The sequence below is a fragment of the Argentina anserina genome, chromosome 6 (genome assembly GCF_933775445.1).
Source record: "Argentina anserina chromosome 6, drPotAnse1.1, whole genome shotgun sequence".
NCBI lineage: Eukaryota > Viridiplantae > Streptophyta > Magnoliopsida > Rosales > Rosaceae > Argentina > Argentina anserina.
This window is the reverse complement of record NC_065877.1, coordinates 4,835,059-4,852,978: the sequence shown is the minus strand read 5'-3', so window position 1 is coordinate 4,852,978 and position 17,920 is coordinate 4,835,059. Positions and strand designations below refer to the sequence as shown.

Here is a 17,920-nt window from a genome sequence, read left to right as displayed (position 1 = left end):
GGTAATATATTTCAGCATGGCCAAACTTATAGGGACAAGTCACAGTGCACGTACATGTTTCATTTGTAGTTTTCTGGATAAAATTTGAATACAAGAATCAACTCAATCATGTACCTCCGGAGTAAGGGGTTAAAAGGGAATTGTAGCTCGACTTATCCATCTGATAAATAAAGGTCTTAAGACCTTTAACTTAAGAAGCAAGCTACAAATGCAGAAATATTCAAGGGTCTAAAAACCCCATTCTCAAACTGTACAAATTTCCGAAGCCATAATTGGCAGCCCCCATTCTTATTTTGTTCATGGGAACACTAAGAATCCCAATCGGCTGGTCCAAGATTCTGATCAAATCGACATTGTTGAGTACTGAACAGACTATCGTGAAGACAACGTCGACTAGAATAGAAAACAAAACAAAACCTGTTAGCTTCAATCCCATAGCTCTCAGTCCCAACAGACCGAGTCAAAAAGACAACCTCAGACCTATCTAATCAAACCAGAGACACACGTGTCCAGATCATGATGGACAACTAGACCTTAAAAAAGTAAAATAAAACTTCAAGTCAATGGCACTTGTGACTTGTCCAAGGTTAAGACTTGAGAGGGAATATTTAACCGGGGAAAAAAGTGTGGAGAGGAGAAGCAGGGTAGGCAGCAAAGAGGGATTAGGTAATCTTTTTCATGGATTTTTGAGATCTAGAGAAGTTAAAGATACAGATTGAGTGGTTCACTGTATCAAAGTTCGAATCTTTATTGAAGATTTTGTCTTTGGTCAACTTACCAAGGAGGATTTGGATTACAGAAAGTGAGGGGAGACTGGTCAAGAACCAAGCTTTAGATTAGAAAATGGTAGAAAGGTGGAGTCTTCAGAAACCCAATACCGGAAAGTTCATGATTGTTCAGTTTCTGGTGGGCTTCCGGGAAAGTTGCCAGTTGGGTTCTGGTTATTGAGGTCTAGAAGGGAAGCAGGGAGCTTGGTTTTGGGTTTAGGTGAGTTTCCCAAACTGGGTCTGGTTCTGATTCTGAGCTGAGAAAGAGTTGGGGGGATTTTGGAGGTTGTGTCACTTGTGTGATGAGAATGGGGGAAAATGTGGCAGCTTTGCATACTGCTGTGAACTCTGTACAGGCACTGGGAAGAGGGTTTGATGTGAACTATGATACCAGGCTGCTTTATTGTAAGGGTGTGGCAGGGTCTAGGGTACTAGAGGTTGATGAGGAGCATACCAGGGAGCTCTGCCTTTATGATGATGTAGTTGTGCCTAATGTTTCCAGGGATATTAAGCTCTCTAAGGAGTCCAGGGAGCGGCAGAGCTCTGCAGTCTGCAGCTTTAATGAGGTAATTGCTTGGAATGTGTTTCTATTTTATGCTTGTGTGGCCTCAAATTAATGTGTTTGTTTTGAGGTGGTGGATGTCTGTATGTTGTTTGTACATTAGATTTTCATATGTTGTGGTAATCCATGTCAGATAGAAAGTAATCAAAGTATGTAATGAAATGGAACCATTTAGCAGTAAAGAGCTAGTTCTAAATGATTGGAATTTCCCACACACACACACACACACACATATATATATAAAAATTGTACCACATTGGTGCCATTTTAGGAATTTTGTGGATTTAGAAAACAGAGAAGCCATTCATCAGTTTTCAACCTCAGGTTGTTAGGCACTTGTTTGAGGTAGTTTCCAACTCAGGATCAAGTTATAAGTTCCAATGAACTATAGGTGGAGCAAGTGCAAGGGTCAACAACTCAAGATGAGTGTTTGAATCAAGAAAATTGGTACTTTCACAATATAATTCTTGAAATAGAATAAATCAGCAGTTAGGATGCACTGAAATATTGGAAATGTTAAGGTACGTTTGTCATTTAGATGTCCGACTATAAGGCATGTAATTCTACTCCAAGTGGTTCCATCTTTTTCCATCTGCCTTTGTTCACATCTGGAAAATATCTTACAATATTGCTGCACTGATAGCCAATAAGTAAATAAATCTTCTAATTCCATTATCTAACCCATTTTTAATGGAGATAGAATTGGATAGCTAATTTCAAGATTAGCTAGTTATGCAATTGTCTGAACTAGATTAGCTGCCTAACAAAGGACAGTATTTAAGTTTTAATGAAAACAATACAGCTTCAGTAAGTGTTAACAAGTGAAAGGATGAGCAAATGCTTTAACATGTGAATGGTACTCAGGCATCACTCGCATGATGATGAAGAACATCTGTTAGAACATTGGTCTGCACTTGTTTTTCAGAAGTTGAGGCTGCCATTAACTGTTTGTATTGAAGAGAGACAGGGAGGGAATGCTAGAACTTGACTGAAAGTTTACAGAACTTGAAGAACATTACTTTGTTTTCTTAAAAGTTCTTTTCATCCCCACTTCTTTTGAGTTTTGTTATAGGTCTAAGACAATCACATCTGGGATACAACGAAGTGTAGATCTTTCAGTTTAGCAAAAATCAACATTTCTATCTGTGCGTAAGGAAGCTGCTATATAAATTGAGAAGAATCAAAAGAAATAATTTGGTTTCGGTTTATTGTTGTAAGTACCATAGGCTGCTCATAAATGGGTGCCACTGCTCCTATTTGATATTGGAGAAATGGTATGGAGTTGTATGTAACCAATGCTTGCTTCTGTTGGAAAATATGTTACTCCAATATTCCTCGCATCTGTTAATATTTCAAATGTATGAGACTGTTGAAGGTCGCAACTTCATTATTAATCCTTTACATCCAATGCTGCACTCATCTCATCTATCAAGGTACATGTGTGTGTGTGTCTGTGTTTATATCCAGTTACCGATATATAAGTATATACTTATTTAAACACATGACATAAATCTTTGTCAATCAATTCCAATTTTTAAATGTGTTGGAATCATTCTCCTTACAACTACATCAGAGAACAGCTCTCATCCATATTCTCTTAGCATCCAGAATGATGTGTGCATTAGCCACATTAATATTATATATGTTTTGAAATTATTTGACATGATCCTCATGGTGAATGATTGCAGATGGTGGAGTATTTCAATGACAGGTGTTATATATCGGGAAGCTATCCTGTGGGGAGTTTCAATTTTTCATTTAGCTTCAGTGGTTCAAAGCATGTTGATATGGCAGGAACAAAGACACTCTCTATGGATGGCCTCTACATTCCACTTGCTAAGATCCATCTTCTAAAATCCCCATTGATGTTACAAGAAAATGTGAAACGGGCTATCCCAACTTGTTGGGATCCCACATCCTTGGCAAGGTATGAATAATTGGAACTCCTGTAGGAAATTCATGATGAAAGAATTTTGAATATAACCTAACTGTTGGTGTCTATAACTTCCCAGCTTTATTGAAAATTTTGGCACTCACGTCATAACATCTGTAACTATTGGTGGAAAAGATGTTATTTACGTCAAACAACACAAATCTTCTCCTTTGTCAACCATGGAGATCAAGAACTACATCCAAGACATTGGAAATCAGAGGTTCTTAGACACAGAAAGCAATACAAGTTCAGGTCAAATGAATTTCAAGGATAAGGCTAGTTCCACTTTGTTTGATTCCCTTTTTGTTTTATTTCGTACTTTTAATTTTGACTTTTTTCCTCCTCCTCTTCTTCTTTTTATTCTTCAGATTTTTATATTTTATATATGTTTTTCTGAATTTTTTTGTTGGACACTTAAATTCTGATTATTTTATTCTATTTTCCGAACTTTCTAGGGGTCTGATTCTGGTTTATTCAACAGTCAGGGGATCTACCCTCAACCGACTACTGCACCATATCTTGCTGGGAAAGAAGTATGTACCAACTACTCAAAACTTGATCACTGATGATATAAACATTTGTTTTAGTTTTGGTCCCAAGTTGCCCTACCTTACTGAATGTGACTGTTACTTTTCAGGAATGACCATAAGAGCTTAAACCTCATAATAATTTACCTTTTATTTATTTATTCAGGATGTTACTGTCATTTTCCGAAGAAGGGGAGGAGACGAGCTGGAACAAAATCACATCCGTTGGGCAAGAACTGTCCAGGCCTCTCCAGATGTAATCGATATGACATTTTTTCCTATAACAGCTCTTCTTGAAGGAATAATTGGAAGGGAGCACCTTGTTCGAGCTATTGGTCTATATCTTGAATGTAAGACGACCAAAAAATACATCAGGGATGGCTTAAATCTAATTTTGTGCTCTATCATTAGTATCAAAGTAGTCGTGCTAACTGTATTGAAATGTATCTTTCAGATAAGCCTCCAATAGAAGAACTCAGATACTTCCTAGAGTTTCAGATTTCTCGAATATGGGCTCCTGTATATGACCAAAATCTTGCCCACCAAAGAAAGGAACCCGTTTGCCCATCTTTGCAATTCAGCATAATGGGGCAAAAACTGTATGTCAGCCAAGAGCAGGTACCAGCTTTTATATTTTTGTGTGGCAATAACTACTTTGTTCACAGAGCCTTTCAACTTTTGGGAGGGTTCATAGCCGTCAAAGATGGATTTCTATCATGTAACGGACAGAAACGAGACAAGCATGTATCATATTATTCATATATGTAGTCCAAAAATGCTTATTTTTAAGTACTTGAAACTCGTTCAATCTCATGTTGTCATCTCCTTAATGCAAAAATGCTTCTTTAAATTACTTGAGACTCGTTTGATCTTAGTGGTCTGTTATCACCTCCTTAAGAATTAAGATACCTAAATGACTCTTTAGCATCATATGAGTAACACCTCAAAACATGAGATATGCATTTCATGATATCTCATTGCGGTTTAATACATCATTCAATGCCATATGTTCATGGTAAATATCACTTGTTGTTCAAGTTTATTATATGATTCACGTTCAGCAAACTTTTTGCATGCAGATTACAGTTGGACGGAAGCCAGTGACAGGCTTGCGATTATGTCTTGAAGGAAGCAAGCAGAATCGTCTTTGTATCCATCTTCAACACTTGGCTTCTCTTCCAAAGATCCTTCTACCATATTGGGATACCCATGTTGCAATCGGTGCTCCAAAGTGGCAAGGACCTGAGGAGCAAGATAGCCGATGGTTCGAGCCTGTGAAGTGGAAAAATTTCTCTCATGTGAGCACAACACCTATTGAGAATCCTGAAACCTTCATAGGCGATCTCTCTGGTGTCTACGTTGTCACAGGAGCTCAGCTTGGAGTTTGGGATTTCGGATCAAAAAATGTTTTGTTCATGAAGCTATTATATTCAAGGCTGCCTGGCTGCACTATAAGAAGATCTTTGTGGGACCATTCCCCAAATGAAAAGACAAAGAAAGGGAAGTCTACAAGTTTAAATGTCAATGCCGGTGACTCAAGTTCCAGTTCTAGAGAAAATAACACGGGCAGCAAGTTGGCGAAATTTTTGGATATGTCAGAGATGAGCAAGGGGCCGCAAGATCATCCAGGTCATTGGTTGGTTACCGGTGGAAAGCTTGGTGTGGAAAAAGGAAAAATTGTCTTAAGAGTGAAATATTCGCTGCTAAACTATTGAGTGTTGTAATAACCCTAGATTTTCAAAAACAATGTGTGATTTGTTTTGAATTCTATTAAGTCGTGAAGTTGATTTTTACCGAATGTGATTGTTTGCGAGGTTTTGAAACGAAAAAACGGAAACGTTTTCGGAACGTTTATTAAGAAAAACGTTACGTTTCCGAACTAAATTATCGACTTTTATTCCGTCGCTCGGTTGCAAAAACTTCCTTCATGAAAGTTGTAGAGCTCGTCGTTACGAGTTCGTGGATATGTGACGCGTTCTAATCGGACGACGTACGTAAAAGTTATTAACGCCGGAAGTTAGTTTCCGATTTGGAAACTAATATAAATAGACATTTAGGGGATTAGGGTTTCCTTATTCAGAAACCCTCCCTCTCTCCTTTCGTTCGCCGCTCTCTCTCTCTCTCTCTCTCTCTCTCTCTCTCTCTCTCGGCCCGACCCTCCTTTCTCCCCCTTCGAATTCCCTCGCCGATCTGCCGCCCCCAGCCCATCGTGGCTAGCACCACCGCACCCTACAACCTCGCAAGCAACCCGAGCTAGCGGCGCTGCCTCGCCGCCGAGAGGCTTCACTCGTCCCCGAGCCTCCCTCTGCCTCGCCCCTTGCTCGCTGCCTCCAAGCTGCGGAGACCTTCACCGCCGCCCACTAGGATACCGCACGACCCTCAGCTGCCACCCGCAAGCACGCCGTGCTTCGTTTCCGCCGCCAAGAAGCCGGGTCGACTATTGAAGATCCAGCGAGGAGCTTGTCGACGATCTACCATTCCTGACGCGTTTAGAGCACTAATCTGGGTAAGAATACATTCAAATTGATGTTGTGATGTGTGTGGATGGATTGGGATTTGATTGTTGAAGATTTGGGGAAGAATCGGGGTGGAGGCGATTTGGAGACACCGCCGCTTTAGGCGGCGCGTGGGGAGGTCTGAGGTGGCGGAGGGGCTGCCTTGGACCGTAGGAGGATAGAGGGAAGGGAGAGGGTGGTTTTGGAGGCGGCGGTGGCGTGATACGCGCCGTGGTTAGCCTCGGCGCGTGGGCCCCACGCGCGGCCGCCGGAGGTGGCGCGTGTGCCACACGCGCCGCCACATGCGGCGGTGTAAATAGTTTTGACTGAAAGGGGTATTTTGGTAATTTACGGTGTAACGGTAAATGTAAATGTAAATTTTAATTACTACGGTAAATGTAATTAATTTTTACCTTCGGTAAATGTAATTATAAATTACTTTCAGTAAATGTAAAAAGTAATTTGTAAAAGGGTAATTTAGTAAATTTTATTTACTGAGTTGTATTTACATTTAAATCGTACGTATACGTACAAAAATACGTATTAATATTTATACGTACAGAAAATACGTATTAATATTTATACGTACAGAAATACGTATTATTATTTATACGTACAGAAATACGTATTTAATATTTATACGTACAGAAATACGTATTTAATATTTATACGTACAGAAATACGTATTAATATTTATACGTACAGAAATACGTATATAATATTTATACGTACAGAAATACGTATATAGTATTTATCCGTACAGAAATACGTATATAATATTTATACGTACAGAAATACGTATATAATATTTATACGTACAGAAATACGTATTAATTGAGTAATGTACAGTAACCGTGAATAGTGAACAGTGAACAGTAACTTCGTATAAACCAAAATTGCTGAACAGTAACCGTATATTACTGTTTTGGGCATTTAAAGGTTTACGAAACGATTCTAAATTCTTTTCTTATTCTTTTAAGGTGATCGTTAAATCGAGGAAAGGAATTAGCATCGCGAATTGTGGAATTACGCTCAAGTCAATAAGGTGAGTAAAAATCTCACTGAATTACGAATCTACCCTCGTGGTGATTCAACATTTTTACAAGTGTGTTTATCAGATGAATTACAACATGTATATAATTTTGTGGACTACATATATACAGTATAATGGTAATAAGTACATATATATATATAGTTCATTAAATTACGTACTGTTATTAATTCATTAAAAATAGTCATTTCGGTGACAGAAAAATTGTGCATGTGTGTGATTTAAATGGTACGATATGATGTGAGATTATCGTACGTAATTTTCAGGTGTTTATGAAATATGACATGTATAGGATATAGTGGACTATTTATATATTGTATAAATGGTAAATAAGTACGAATATATATAGTTTGCTATATAATATACTGTTATGATTTTTATTGTGGATATATCGTGAAAGTTTTAAAACGTACAATATGATGTGTGATTATTGTACATGATTTATCACGGAAAATGTGAAATATTGTGATTTGTCTTCGGACGTGATGTGTGGTACAATATGATGTGAGATTATTGTACATGTGAGGCAAGTCGGAACCTAGCCTTTGGCCGGGCGAAGGTTACGATACAGTTAGAGCTCTAGTCTGTCTGCCATAGTACTGCATGAGGTAACGGGTGGTTATCTGATCATGGGTACTCAGCTTGTTTTGGATGTTGGGTGGCGGGTGGTTGCCCAACATCAGCGGTATACTAAGTGAGGGGTAACGGATGTGTACCAGCGCTCATTAGATACCATTTTGTGAAAGTATTAGAGTAACCAGATGGGTTGCTCGTTTTCTCATGATTTTTCATTATACTGTGTTGATGTGGAGTTGTGTCTTTTATGAGACTTGAGTTATTTTAATATTTTACTCATACGAGCTGTAAAGCTTACCGGGTTTGTGTTGCAATCCCGGTGCACCAATTTCAATGGTGTAGGGAATACTTCCGCAGGTGCTGAGTAGTGGTGATTGAGTGACGACTCCGAAAACTCGAAGTCGATCGCATCCAGTCGTGGTGAGGTTCCAGCGTGGATTGTGTGTGAGATTTGGTGTGATTTTATTTGTGAGGTTGTTGTGAGGATTATACAATTCCATTTGTTATATGTTGAATTATCATTTGGGTTTGTAATAATCGGCTTGACTGAGTTATATTTTAAACTCAGATGTGATCCGCTGCGACATTAAAATGATTTCGATTTCATTGAGATTATTTTTGTGTTTAACGATTCTAAGATTTTGAGTTTTGAAGCTCGAAATTTTAGGGTCGTTACAGTTGGTATCAGAGCCTAAGTGCGTATTTGGTGATTATCAATATCATCCGGGAGCGATGATCCGACTGCAGGCGGGCACCCATCACATGCTCCTCGGTATTGATATGTCGCCGGGTACGCGAGAGTGTTAGGAGCCATACCTTATGGTTTGGTCCTGTAGAGAGTATTGTGACGATACTCCGATGATTCACCTTCTTCTGAGATTTCATGATTGATATTAGTTGGATCTATTTTGTCGAATCCGAGACTTCACATGTATGACTGAGTGTTAATTGTTGAATGGTGATGAATTTGGAAAAAGGGCCGAGGACGGACGATAGGTCGCGGCCGAGGTAGGGTTGCAGGCCGAGCCCGCAATGTGGAGAACCTTTACGAGGAGGCTGTTCCACGGGCAGAACAGGTTGACCGTGCTACTGTCGTTAGAGACGACGATAGTCGTGTGTTAAGTTGATCAAGGACTTTAATCGTCTGTCAACGTCTTATTTCATAGAGGCCTGGATCATATGGTAGTGGACCACTGGATCGAGGGCATCATAATCTACTTTGAGATGATTGAGTACCCTGAGAAAGAGAAGAAGATGATATCGACACTTATTAGTGATAGTTCGGTAGAAGAGATGGTAGGATTGACTCCTACATCTATGAGAAACTCTCTATGTGTCACTTCGCATTTGGAGTGTTCCTCGAATTGGAGACAATGAAAGGCTTGTCCTATTGTGAGTGGAAGTGGAGAGTTCTCTGCCTATTTGATCGTGATTCCGGATCACACCTATGATGTGATCATAGGAATTGATTGGTTGAGTACGCAGTACACGGTGATTGATTGTTTTGACATGGTGGGTTCATTCGTAGACCCAGGAAATCAGAGTTTCGTATCTTTGACTCGAGGCGGATAATGTCATGAGAGTTTGAGTCATGGCATATGTTGAGTATGTGGATCTGAAGTAGCTATCACATACATCGTTGTGATATCAGAGTAAAGTGAGACATTTCAGGAGATACTGTGTTATAGCCCCTATAACGAAGACGACGTATGAATGAGACAAATGAATTCAAAGACTTAATGACTAGTGCGATCAGCTTAGAGAGGCTACAATACTCTCTGAGTTTGACATGCGATCCAAATACTGGAATGCTAACAGGTTTGAGTATATAGTTTCCTATCAGGGCAGAGAACTATCAAAGAGTCTTGATAGAGAGCGTTGACCCTATATTGAGGGATGTTCAGTGTTTAAATGTTAAAGACTAGATTTTAGTTATGCAACTAATCTAAGTTGAAGCCTAACAAGGTTGAGATATTATGTTCAGGTAAGAGATGTGTAGACCATAGGTTGGAGGTGGTTAACGAAAATTTTCGTGACTGACATCTCTAACGCTATTGGTAACAGAGTGGTAGGGCATATGATACGTCCATAAAGTGGTAATACAATTATTGAATTGAGATTCACATTTTGTCGACGTGACATTCCAAACTTGTTTTGGTTCGGCTATAGATAATTGATGTTACGCATTGTTCTTTGGGTGAGCAAGAAATATAAGGTGATGGAGAAATCTCAATGTGGCGATATGAATTAATTATTGCTAGATGAGCATTTAAATGAGAACACTGATCTTCGAGGATTTAATTATTGTGGTGTTGGGGATTGGAACTTCACAATACCACAAGTACAAATGAGACGCAATGGCGATGAAGTAACTCTATTGAAGGTAAGGTATGAGATGACCTTAGCTTAATGGTGTTTTGACGAATTTTTCGTGACAAGCACCTTCCAACCGGTAAAGAAATAGTGGAGAATCAAATTTTCTTTTCAAGTGCAAGTGGTGTTAGTGTTGGAGACTTAGAGGTTCTTTTCCCTCTATGCATCCGATTGTTTATTGTTGGATAAGGCGAAGTTGATTTAAGTGTTCAACAAGGGATAAATTTTACAAAAAGGAGTAATCAATTATATTGCTGCTTGCAGAGAAGTATGTTGGCCGAATGTGTTGGCCATGAGAGTTCTTAATGAAAGTAAAGAAACAACTGTTTAGAGTGGTGATGTAGCAACCATTTTTGGGTTGATTTTGAGGAGACAGTGGACCCACTAACCGGCTTCTGTTGTTGAATTAATTTCAGAACTTATTAGTACTACAACGGTGGGGGAAACCAATACGTTAGATGATGCCACTGGGGCGTTTGCGTGGGACCGTATGTCAGGAATTTGAGGCAGGTATGAACCAGGGGGTAAAGTATATCTCGGTTGTGTCTTATTGGATTTTGCCCTGTAAATTCACTTAATTTTCATGTCCCACCATTGGGGGATAAATACCTCCTTAGTCTGACTCGTAAATTGTGGCACACCACTCATAGAAGTAAGAAGCTGAAATAAATTTTCGACGGTAAGTTTTGATGAGGGTGGTAGGATGCATGACGCATCACTCTTGGAGTGGCGGTAGAGGTTCTCTACTGCCATGTGAGTATGTTAATCTATACTCTGGTGTATTGATCGAGAGTAATTCTTAGTCCAAGGTGGTGTTCTGTGGTGGTCGTGGACTTGATGAGTTAAGACTTCTTTACCGTGTAGCCGATACAAATATGGTACTTAGGTGGGTATCATGTACGACAACTTTTGATGGTTTTAATAAGACGATTATAGAAGCAGATTGTTTTGCGGTTTGAAAGGAATGGTAGGTTCATGGTCCTAGCTATGCGTTGAGGTGAAGTCATAACGGTACTGTTGTGGGTAAAAGTATGATTACCTTGAAAACCGATGTGTGTGATGCAAGTAGTAGGCATGTGTTAAACATTGATTTAGACTCGTGTTAGATGTCGAGAGTTTTTGACCATGCTTAGTGGTGAGGGGCAAGCTCATGACTCGAGAATTGTCTGATAACCGCAAGAGAGTGGTGAATTAGACAAAGGGGTATGTTGACATCGCTACCGAGAACATCATTATAGTTTGGTGACTCACATGTGGCTGTTAATGTTAGAACACGTGACAGACTGTTTGTTTGGAAGAAAGTTGAGGGAATTGAGGATATGCTGAGAGCTTATAGGCTGTATATTATAGGTAGCTGGGAAGATCATTTGGGAATCGATTGAGTTGCTTACAACAACAGTTACTGTTCCAGCATCGGTATGGCACCTTATGAGACTCTTAGGGTAGACCATGTCGATCACCTATCTGTTGAACCGAAGTTAGGTGTAGTGAGATTTGGCAAGAAAGAAAAGTGGGCTCCTATGTATGATGGGCCTTTGAGATTCTCGAGGAGGGGGAAAACTAGCATACCGACTAGCCTTGCCAACTATCATGTCGGGCATTCACAACGCTTTCCACATTTCTATGTTGGGAAAGTAGGGACCATCTGAGTCGCATGTGATCGTTCATAGCACCATTGAGGTGAAGGGAAATATCACTTTTGTTGTCGAACCGGTTCGTATTCTGGATAGATCCACAAAGAAGCTTCGGAGGAGAGAAGTTGAGCTAGTCAAGGTGCTGTGGAGTCACCATGATGAGGGTGACGCATCTTGGGAGCTAGAGTCAGACATGATGACCAGATATCCACAGTTATTTGTTGAGTGAGCCTGAATTTCGGGGCGAAATTCCTTTAAGGGGGGTAGATTGTAATAACCCTAGATTTTCAAAAACAATGTGTGATTTGTTTTGAATTCTATTAAGTCGTGAAGTTGATTTTTACCGAATGTGATTGTTTGCGAGGTTTTGAAACGAAAAAACGGAAACGTTTTCGGAACGTTTATTAAGAAAAACGTTACGTTTCCGAACTAAATTATCGACTTTTATTCCGTCGCTCGGTTGCAAAAACTTCCTTCATGAAAGTTGTAGAGCTCGTCGTTACGAGTTCGTGGATATGTGACGCGTTCTAATCGGACGACGTACGTAAAAGTTATTAACGCCGGAAGTTAGTTTCCGATTTGGAAACTAATATAAATAGACATTTAGGGGATTAGGGTTTCCTTATTCAGAAACCCTCCCTCTCTCCTTTCGTTCGCCGCTCTCTCTCTCTCTCTCTCTCTCTCTCTCTCTCTCTCTCTCTCGGCCCGACCCTCCTTTCTCCCCCTTCGAATTCCCTCGCCGATCTGCCGCCCCCAGCCCATCGTGGCTAGCACCACCGCACCCTACAACCTCGCAAGCAACCCGAGCTAGCGGCGCTGCCTCGCCGCCGAGAGGCTTCACTCGTCCCCGAGCCTCCCTCTGCCTCGCCCCTTGCTCGCTGCCTCCAAGCTGCGGAGACCTTCACCGCCGCCCACTAGGATACCGCACGACCCTCAGCTGCCACCCGCAAGCACGCCGTGCTTCGTTTCCGCCGCCAAGAAGCCGGGTCGACTATTGAAGATCCAGCGAGGAGCTTGTCGACGATCTACCATTCCTGACGCGTTTAGAGCACTAATCTGGGTAAGAATACATTCAAATTGATGTTGTGATGTGTGTGGATGGATTGGGATTTGATTGTTGAAGATTTGGGGAAGAATCGGGGTGGAGGCGATTTGGAGACACCGCCGCTTTAGGCGGCGCGTGGGGAGGTCTGAGGTGGCGGAGGGGCTGCCTTGGACCGTAGGAGGATAGAGGGAAGGGAGAGGGTGGTTTTGGAGGCGGCGGTGGCGTGATACGCGCCGTGGTTAGCCTCGGCGCGTGGGCCCCACGCGCGGCCGCCGGAGGTGGCGCGTGTGCCACACGCGCCGCCACATGCGGCGGTGTAAATAGTTTTGACTGAAAGGGGTATTTTGGTAATTTACTGTGTAACGGTAAATGTAAATGTAAATTTTAATTACTACGGTAAATGTAATTAATTTTTACCTTCGGTAAATGTAATTATAAATTACTTTCAGTAAATGTAAAAAGTAATTTGTAAAAGGGTAATTTAGTAAATTTTATTTACTGAGTTGTATTTACATTTAAATCGTACGTATACGTACAAAAATACGTATTAATATTTATACGTACAGAAAATACGTATTAATATTTATACGTACAGAAATACGTATTATTATTTATACGTACAGAAATACGTATTTAATATTTATACGTACAGAAATACGTATTTAATATTTATACGTACAGAAATACGTATTAATATTTATACGTACAGAAATACGTATATAATATTTATACGTACAGAAATACGTATATAGTATTTATCCGTACAGAAATACGTATATAATATTTATACGTACAGAAATACGTATTAATTGAGTAATGTACAGTAACCGTGAATAGTGAACAGTGAACAGTAACTTCGTATAAACCAAAATTGCTGAACAGTAACCGTATATTACTGTTTTGGGCATTTAAAGGTTTACGAAACGATTCTAAATTCTTTTCTTATTCTTTTAAGGTGATCGTTAAATCGAGGAAAGGAATTAGCATCGCGAATTGTGGAATTACGCTCAAGTCAATAAGGTGAGTAAAAATCTCACTGAATTACGAATCTACCCTCGTGGTGATTCAACATTTTTACAAGTGTGTTTATCAGATGAATTACAACATGTATATAATTTTGTGGACTACATATATACAGTATAATGGTAATAAGTACATATATATATATAGTTCATTAAATTACGTACTGTTATTAATTCATTAAAAATAGTCATTTCGGTGACAGAAAAATTGTGCATGTGTGTGATTTAAATGGTACGATATGATGTGAGATTATCGTACGTAATTTTCAGGTGTTTATGAAATATGACATGTATAGGATATAGTGGACTATTTATATATTGTATAAATGGTAAATAAGTACGAATATATATAGTTTGCTATATAATATACTGTTATGATTTTTATTGTGGATATATCGTGAAAGTTTTAAAACGTACAATATGATGTGTGATTATTGTACATGATTTATCACGGAAAATGTGAAATATTGTGATTTGTCTTCGGACGTGATGTGTGGTACAATATGATGTGAGATTATTGTACATGTGAGGCAAGTCGGAACCTAGCCTTTGGCCGGGCGAAGGTTACGATACAGTTAGAGCTCTAGTCTGTCTGCCATAGTACTGCATGAGGTAACGGGTGGTTATCTGATCATGGGTACTCAGCTTGTTTTGGATGTTGGGTGGCGGGTGGTTGCCCAACATCAGCGGTATACTAAGTGAGGGGTAACGGATGTGTACCAGCGCTCATTAGATACCATTTTGTGAAAGTATTAGAGTAACCAGATGGGTTGCTCGTTTTCTCATGATTTTTCATTATACTGTGTTGATGTGGAGTTGTGTCTTTTATGAGACTTGAGTTATTTTAATATTTTACTCATACGAGCTGTAAAGCTTACCGGGTTTGTGTTGCAATCCCGGTGCACCAATTTCAATGGTGTAGGGAATACTTCCGCAGGTGCTGAGTAGTGGTGATTGAGTGACGACTCCGAAAACTCGAAGTCGATCGCATCCAGTCGTGGTGAGGTTCCAGCGTGGATTGTGTGTGAGATTTGGTGTGATTTTATTTGTGAGGTTGTTGTGAGGATTATACAATTCCATTTGTTATATGTTGAATTATCATTTGGGTTTGTAATAATCGGCTTGACTGAGTTATATTTTAAACTCAGATGTGATCCGCTGCGACATTAAAATGATTTCGATTTCATTGAGATTATTTTTGTGTTTAACGATTCTAAGATTTTGAGTTTTGAAGCTCGAAATTTTAGGGTCGTTACAAGTGTAGTGTATACTGCATCATAATGTGCAGTTTCAGTTTTTTGTTAGGTAAAGATGCAGCTTCTTTACAGGTTCATCTAGCATACTTTTGGTGTGTAGTGCACTTGAGAAGAGGATGCATTTAGCGATCGTTTTGGACTTTCATGAACTTTTGCCATTTTCAATGGCAAAATTGGTCGAGTTGAATCTTTAGTCCAAGCAACCACCTGATCCTCTATTATAGTGAGTATATGCTGCTCCTGGAAATGTGATCGTAAATAATTTTTAGTAAATTCGAGTTAATTTTATGAAACTACACAGTAGATCAAGTAAATATATATGCGATTTGTTCCCTCCCATTTTCTTTTTAAAGGAGTAAACTTTAGTATATTATATGTAAACAACAACTAGTAATGGGTAAAGAGGAACAATGACTGCTGTATCAGCTTGCCATTGTCTCTCGAACTGTGCCATGACACATAGGTTGAAGATCATGGTTACAATACGTCCCTCCTTTTAGGACAATATATTATCAGGAGAACTCCCTAGAAGCCTAGGCAGTTGCCATAGTGTAGAAGTCCTACACTAGCAAGGCAACTTATTTAATGGGATCATCCCTTCAGCGTTACCAACTAGCGGTGTCATTAAGAATACACGGGCGACTTCAGTTGCTGGAAATGCTAGACTCTGCAGAGGTGTGACTAGTCTTCAACTTCCTCCATGCAAGCTTAGCAAGTTGGAACAAAATCACATTGGTGCTAATTTCCTTGGAGCCAATAATTTATAATTGCAATTGGACACCAAAAGCAGTCGCGTTTGGACAAAGATGCATGATTCCCACTAGTAGTACTAGTTTGAAAGAAGTCAAATTTTACTGCATTTTTCATTTCCTAAATGATTTTTTTAAGAAGAATTCATATATGATTGTTTGAGCGGATTTCCTAGAAAACCAGTTGGCTTCACCAGCATATATAATTGCTTTACAGGATAATAAGTTTTGCTTCAGAGATCTCTCCTTCCTTGGGGGATCTGTCTAGCAAGGATTCTGATCTTTCATGAATATATTGGAAGAATTTTCTCACTGCTTTACAGGAGAATGTCATGGAAAAACCATTCGTAGCGTTGGACCTTTATCAACAGCCGAGAACAGCTCAATTCTAGTGTTAATGTCACTTTGCCTTAAAGTCCAAGGCAATGCCCCATGCTGCAAAATACCTCAGCAAAGCTATTAACCTCCTCATCCTCGTCAAAGGAATGGATCCTCGACAGGAGCAGGGAGCATCCACATATAAAGATATTTTTCTTTCCTTTCCATCTTTACCTTGCAATTAAGAAATTAAGACATCACCACCACCATCACCATTAATGAAAATAGAAGACTTGAAAAATCAACAAATTCCAAGTTATGGACTGAACTTGGTATTGCTGTTCATGTATACTACACTAACCACAGATTACCATGCCGATATGTTTGAACCAGTTCACAAACGACTTCAGTAGTTCTCTGCTTCAATGTCATATGATAGCTGACACCGTATCAGTTTCATGGCAAACGAAACTTCCGACGAGAAAGAGATAGCAGCTGCCTTTGAGGAAGATAACGTACAGCTGAAATTGGACCCTGCACTTAATATGACACTACTTTTCTACTGAAAGTAGCTGACATTTAATTTACTTGCTTGACAAACAGTTGCATTTGGAAAACGAGAGTCGTCTCCGGTTGTAAGCATGCGAATCAAGTCAGTCTTCTGTTAGAAAAAAAAAAGAGAAAATTAGAGTTAAACCCAATAATAGAGTTAGAGCACCTTTTTAAATCTAAGCCCACATCTATTTTTTCTTTCATTTTACACCCAAAATCATTTATTATTATCAATTTTTATTTTTGTATAAGTCTAATCTACCCTTCTAAAATATAAAAGGTTATATTAAATAATTTTCTTAATCTTAGGTTTAAAAATCAATTTTGAATGTGAAGCTCGTCAATTGTATCCATAATTGTTTCATTGTATTTAATTCATACTGCTAATATCAATATGTATATATATTCATCACAAATTTTAGCTTTGCAACTTCTTGTTCTTCTTTTATCAATTCCATTTTGCAAAATTTTACACCAATTATTATTTTTCAAGCAATAGGAGCTAGTCATATGAAGATTATATGAGAAATTCATATGAAGGTATATAAGGTACCAAACGATCTTGATTCAGTAAGTGTTTCTCATCGTGAGGTATATATTGTTCTTGTTGAATTATCTTTTTTTCCTTCTTGTTAGGTATATTGTCATATTAATTCATTGTAAGAGGTATTAAACAATATTCTGGACAAGAATCATAGGTATATACATACACTATAATAACTAATAAAGAGGCATATTAAACTTCACTTATATATTGTCTTCCTCAATAAAAGGTAGATTTCTATAGATGAGACATATATATCTATGAACTAGGAATTCTACATGAACCTTCTAAATAGATATGCTTCTCATTCTTAAGTTGTAATTAAAGAGATACCTACTAACTAGGTTAAACACTTAAAGTCCCACATACCTTTAAGTTAGGTTATTTAATAGATGAATGAAACTTAAAAAATCAGAAAAAGACTGATATAACAAAGTTCTCCAAGTTAACAATCTAATCGAAAATCTTAAATCACTAAAATATAAGTTGTACATTCATTATCTTAAGGTATTTGAA

At 38.9% G+C, this 17,920-nt stretch overlaps 1 protein-coding gene across 1 annotated transcript; it reads left to right on the top strand.

Moving 5' to 3' along the window:
- The first annotated feature begins 607 nt into the window (after nt 1-607).
- Nucleotides 608-5,587, top strand: LOC126800234 (MACPF domain-containing protein CAD1-like). The gene is made up of 7 exons (XM_050527556.1): nt 608-1,333; nt 3,018-3,256; nt 3,342-3,537; nt 3,718-3,795; nt 3,956-4,139; nt 4,244-4,407; nt 4,869-5,587. Exons 1-7 carry the CDS (start codon nt 1,070-1,072, stop codon nt 5,502-5,504), a joined length of 1,761 nt encoding a protein of 586 aa, XP_050383513.1. The 5' UTR covers nt 608-1,069; the 3' UTR covers nt 5,505-5,587.
- Nucleotides 5,588-17,920: the final 12,333 nt, after the last annotated feature.

Bases quoted from the DNA above. Each gene is read 5' to 3' on its own strand.
- LOC126800234 (XM_050527556.1), top strand. From the start codon at position 1,070: ATGAGAATGGGGGAAAATGTGGCAGCTTTGCATACTGCTGTGAACTCT. The intron at 1,334-3,017 runs GTAATTGCTTGG...GAATGATTGCAG, and splicing joins CAGTCTGCAGCTTTAATGAG to ATGGTGGAGTATTTCAATGA. The intron at 4,140-4,243 runs GTAAGACGACCA...TGTATCTTTCAG, and splicing joins TATTGGTCTATATCTTGAAT to ATAAGCCTCCAATAGAAGAA.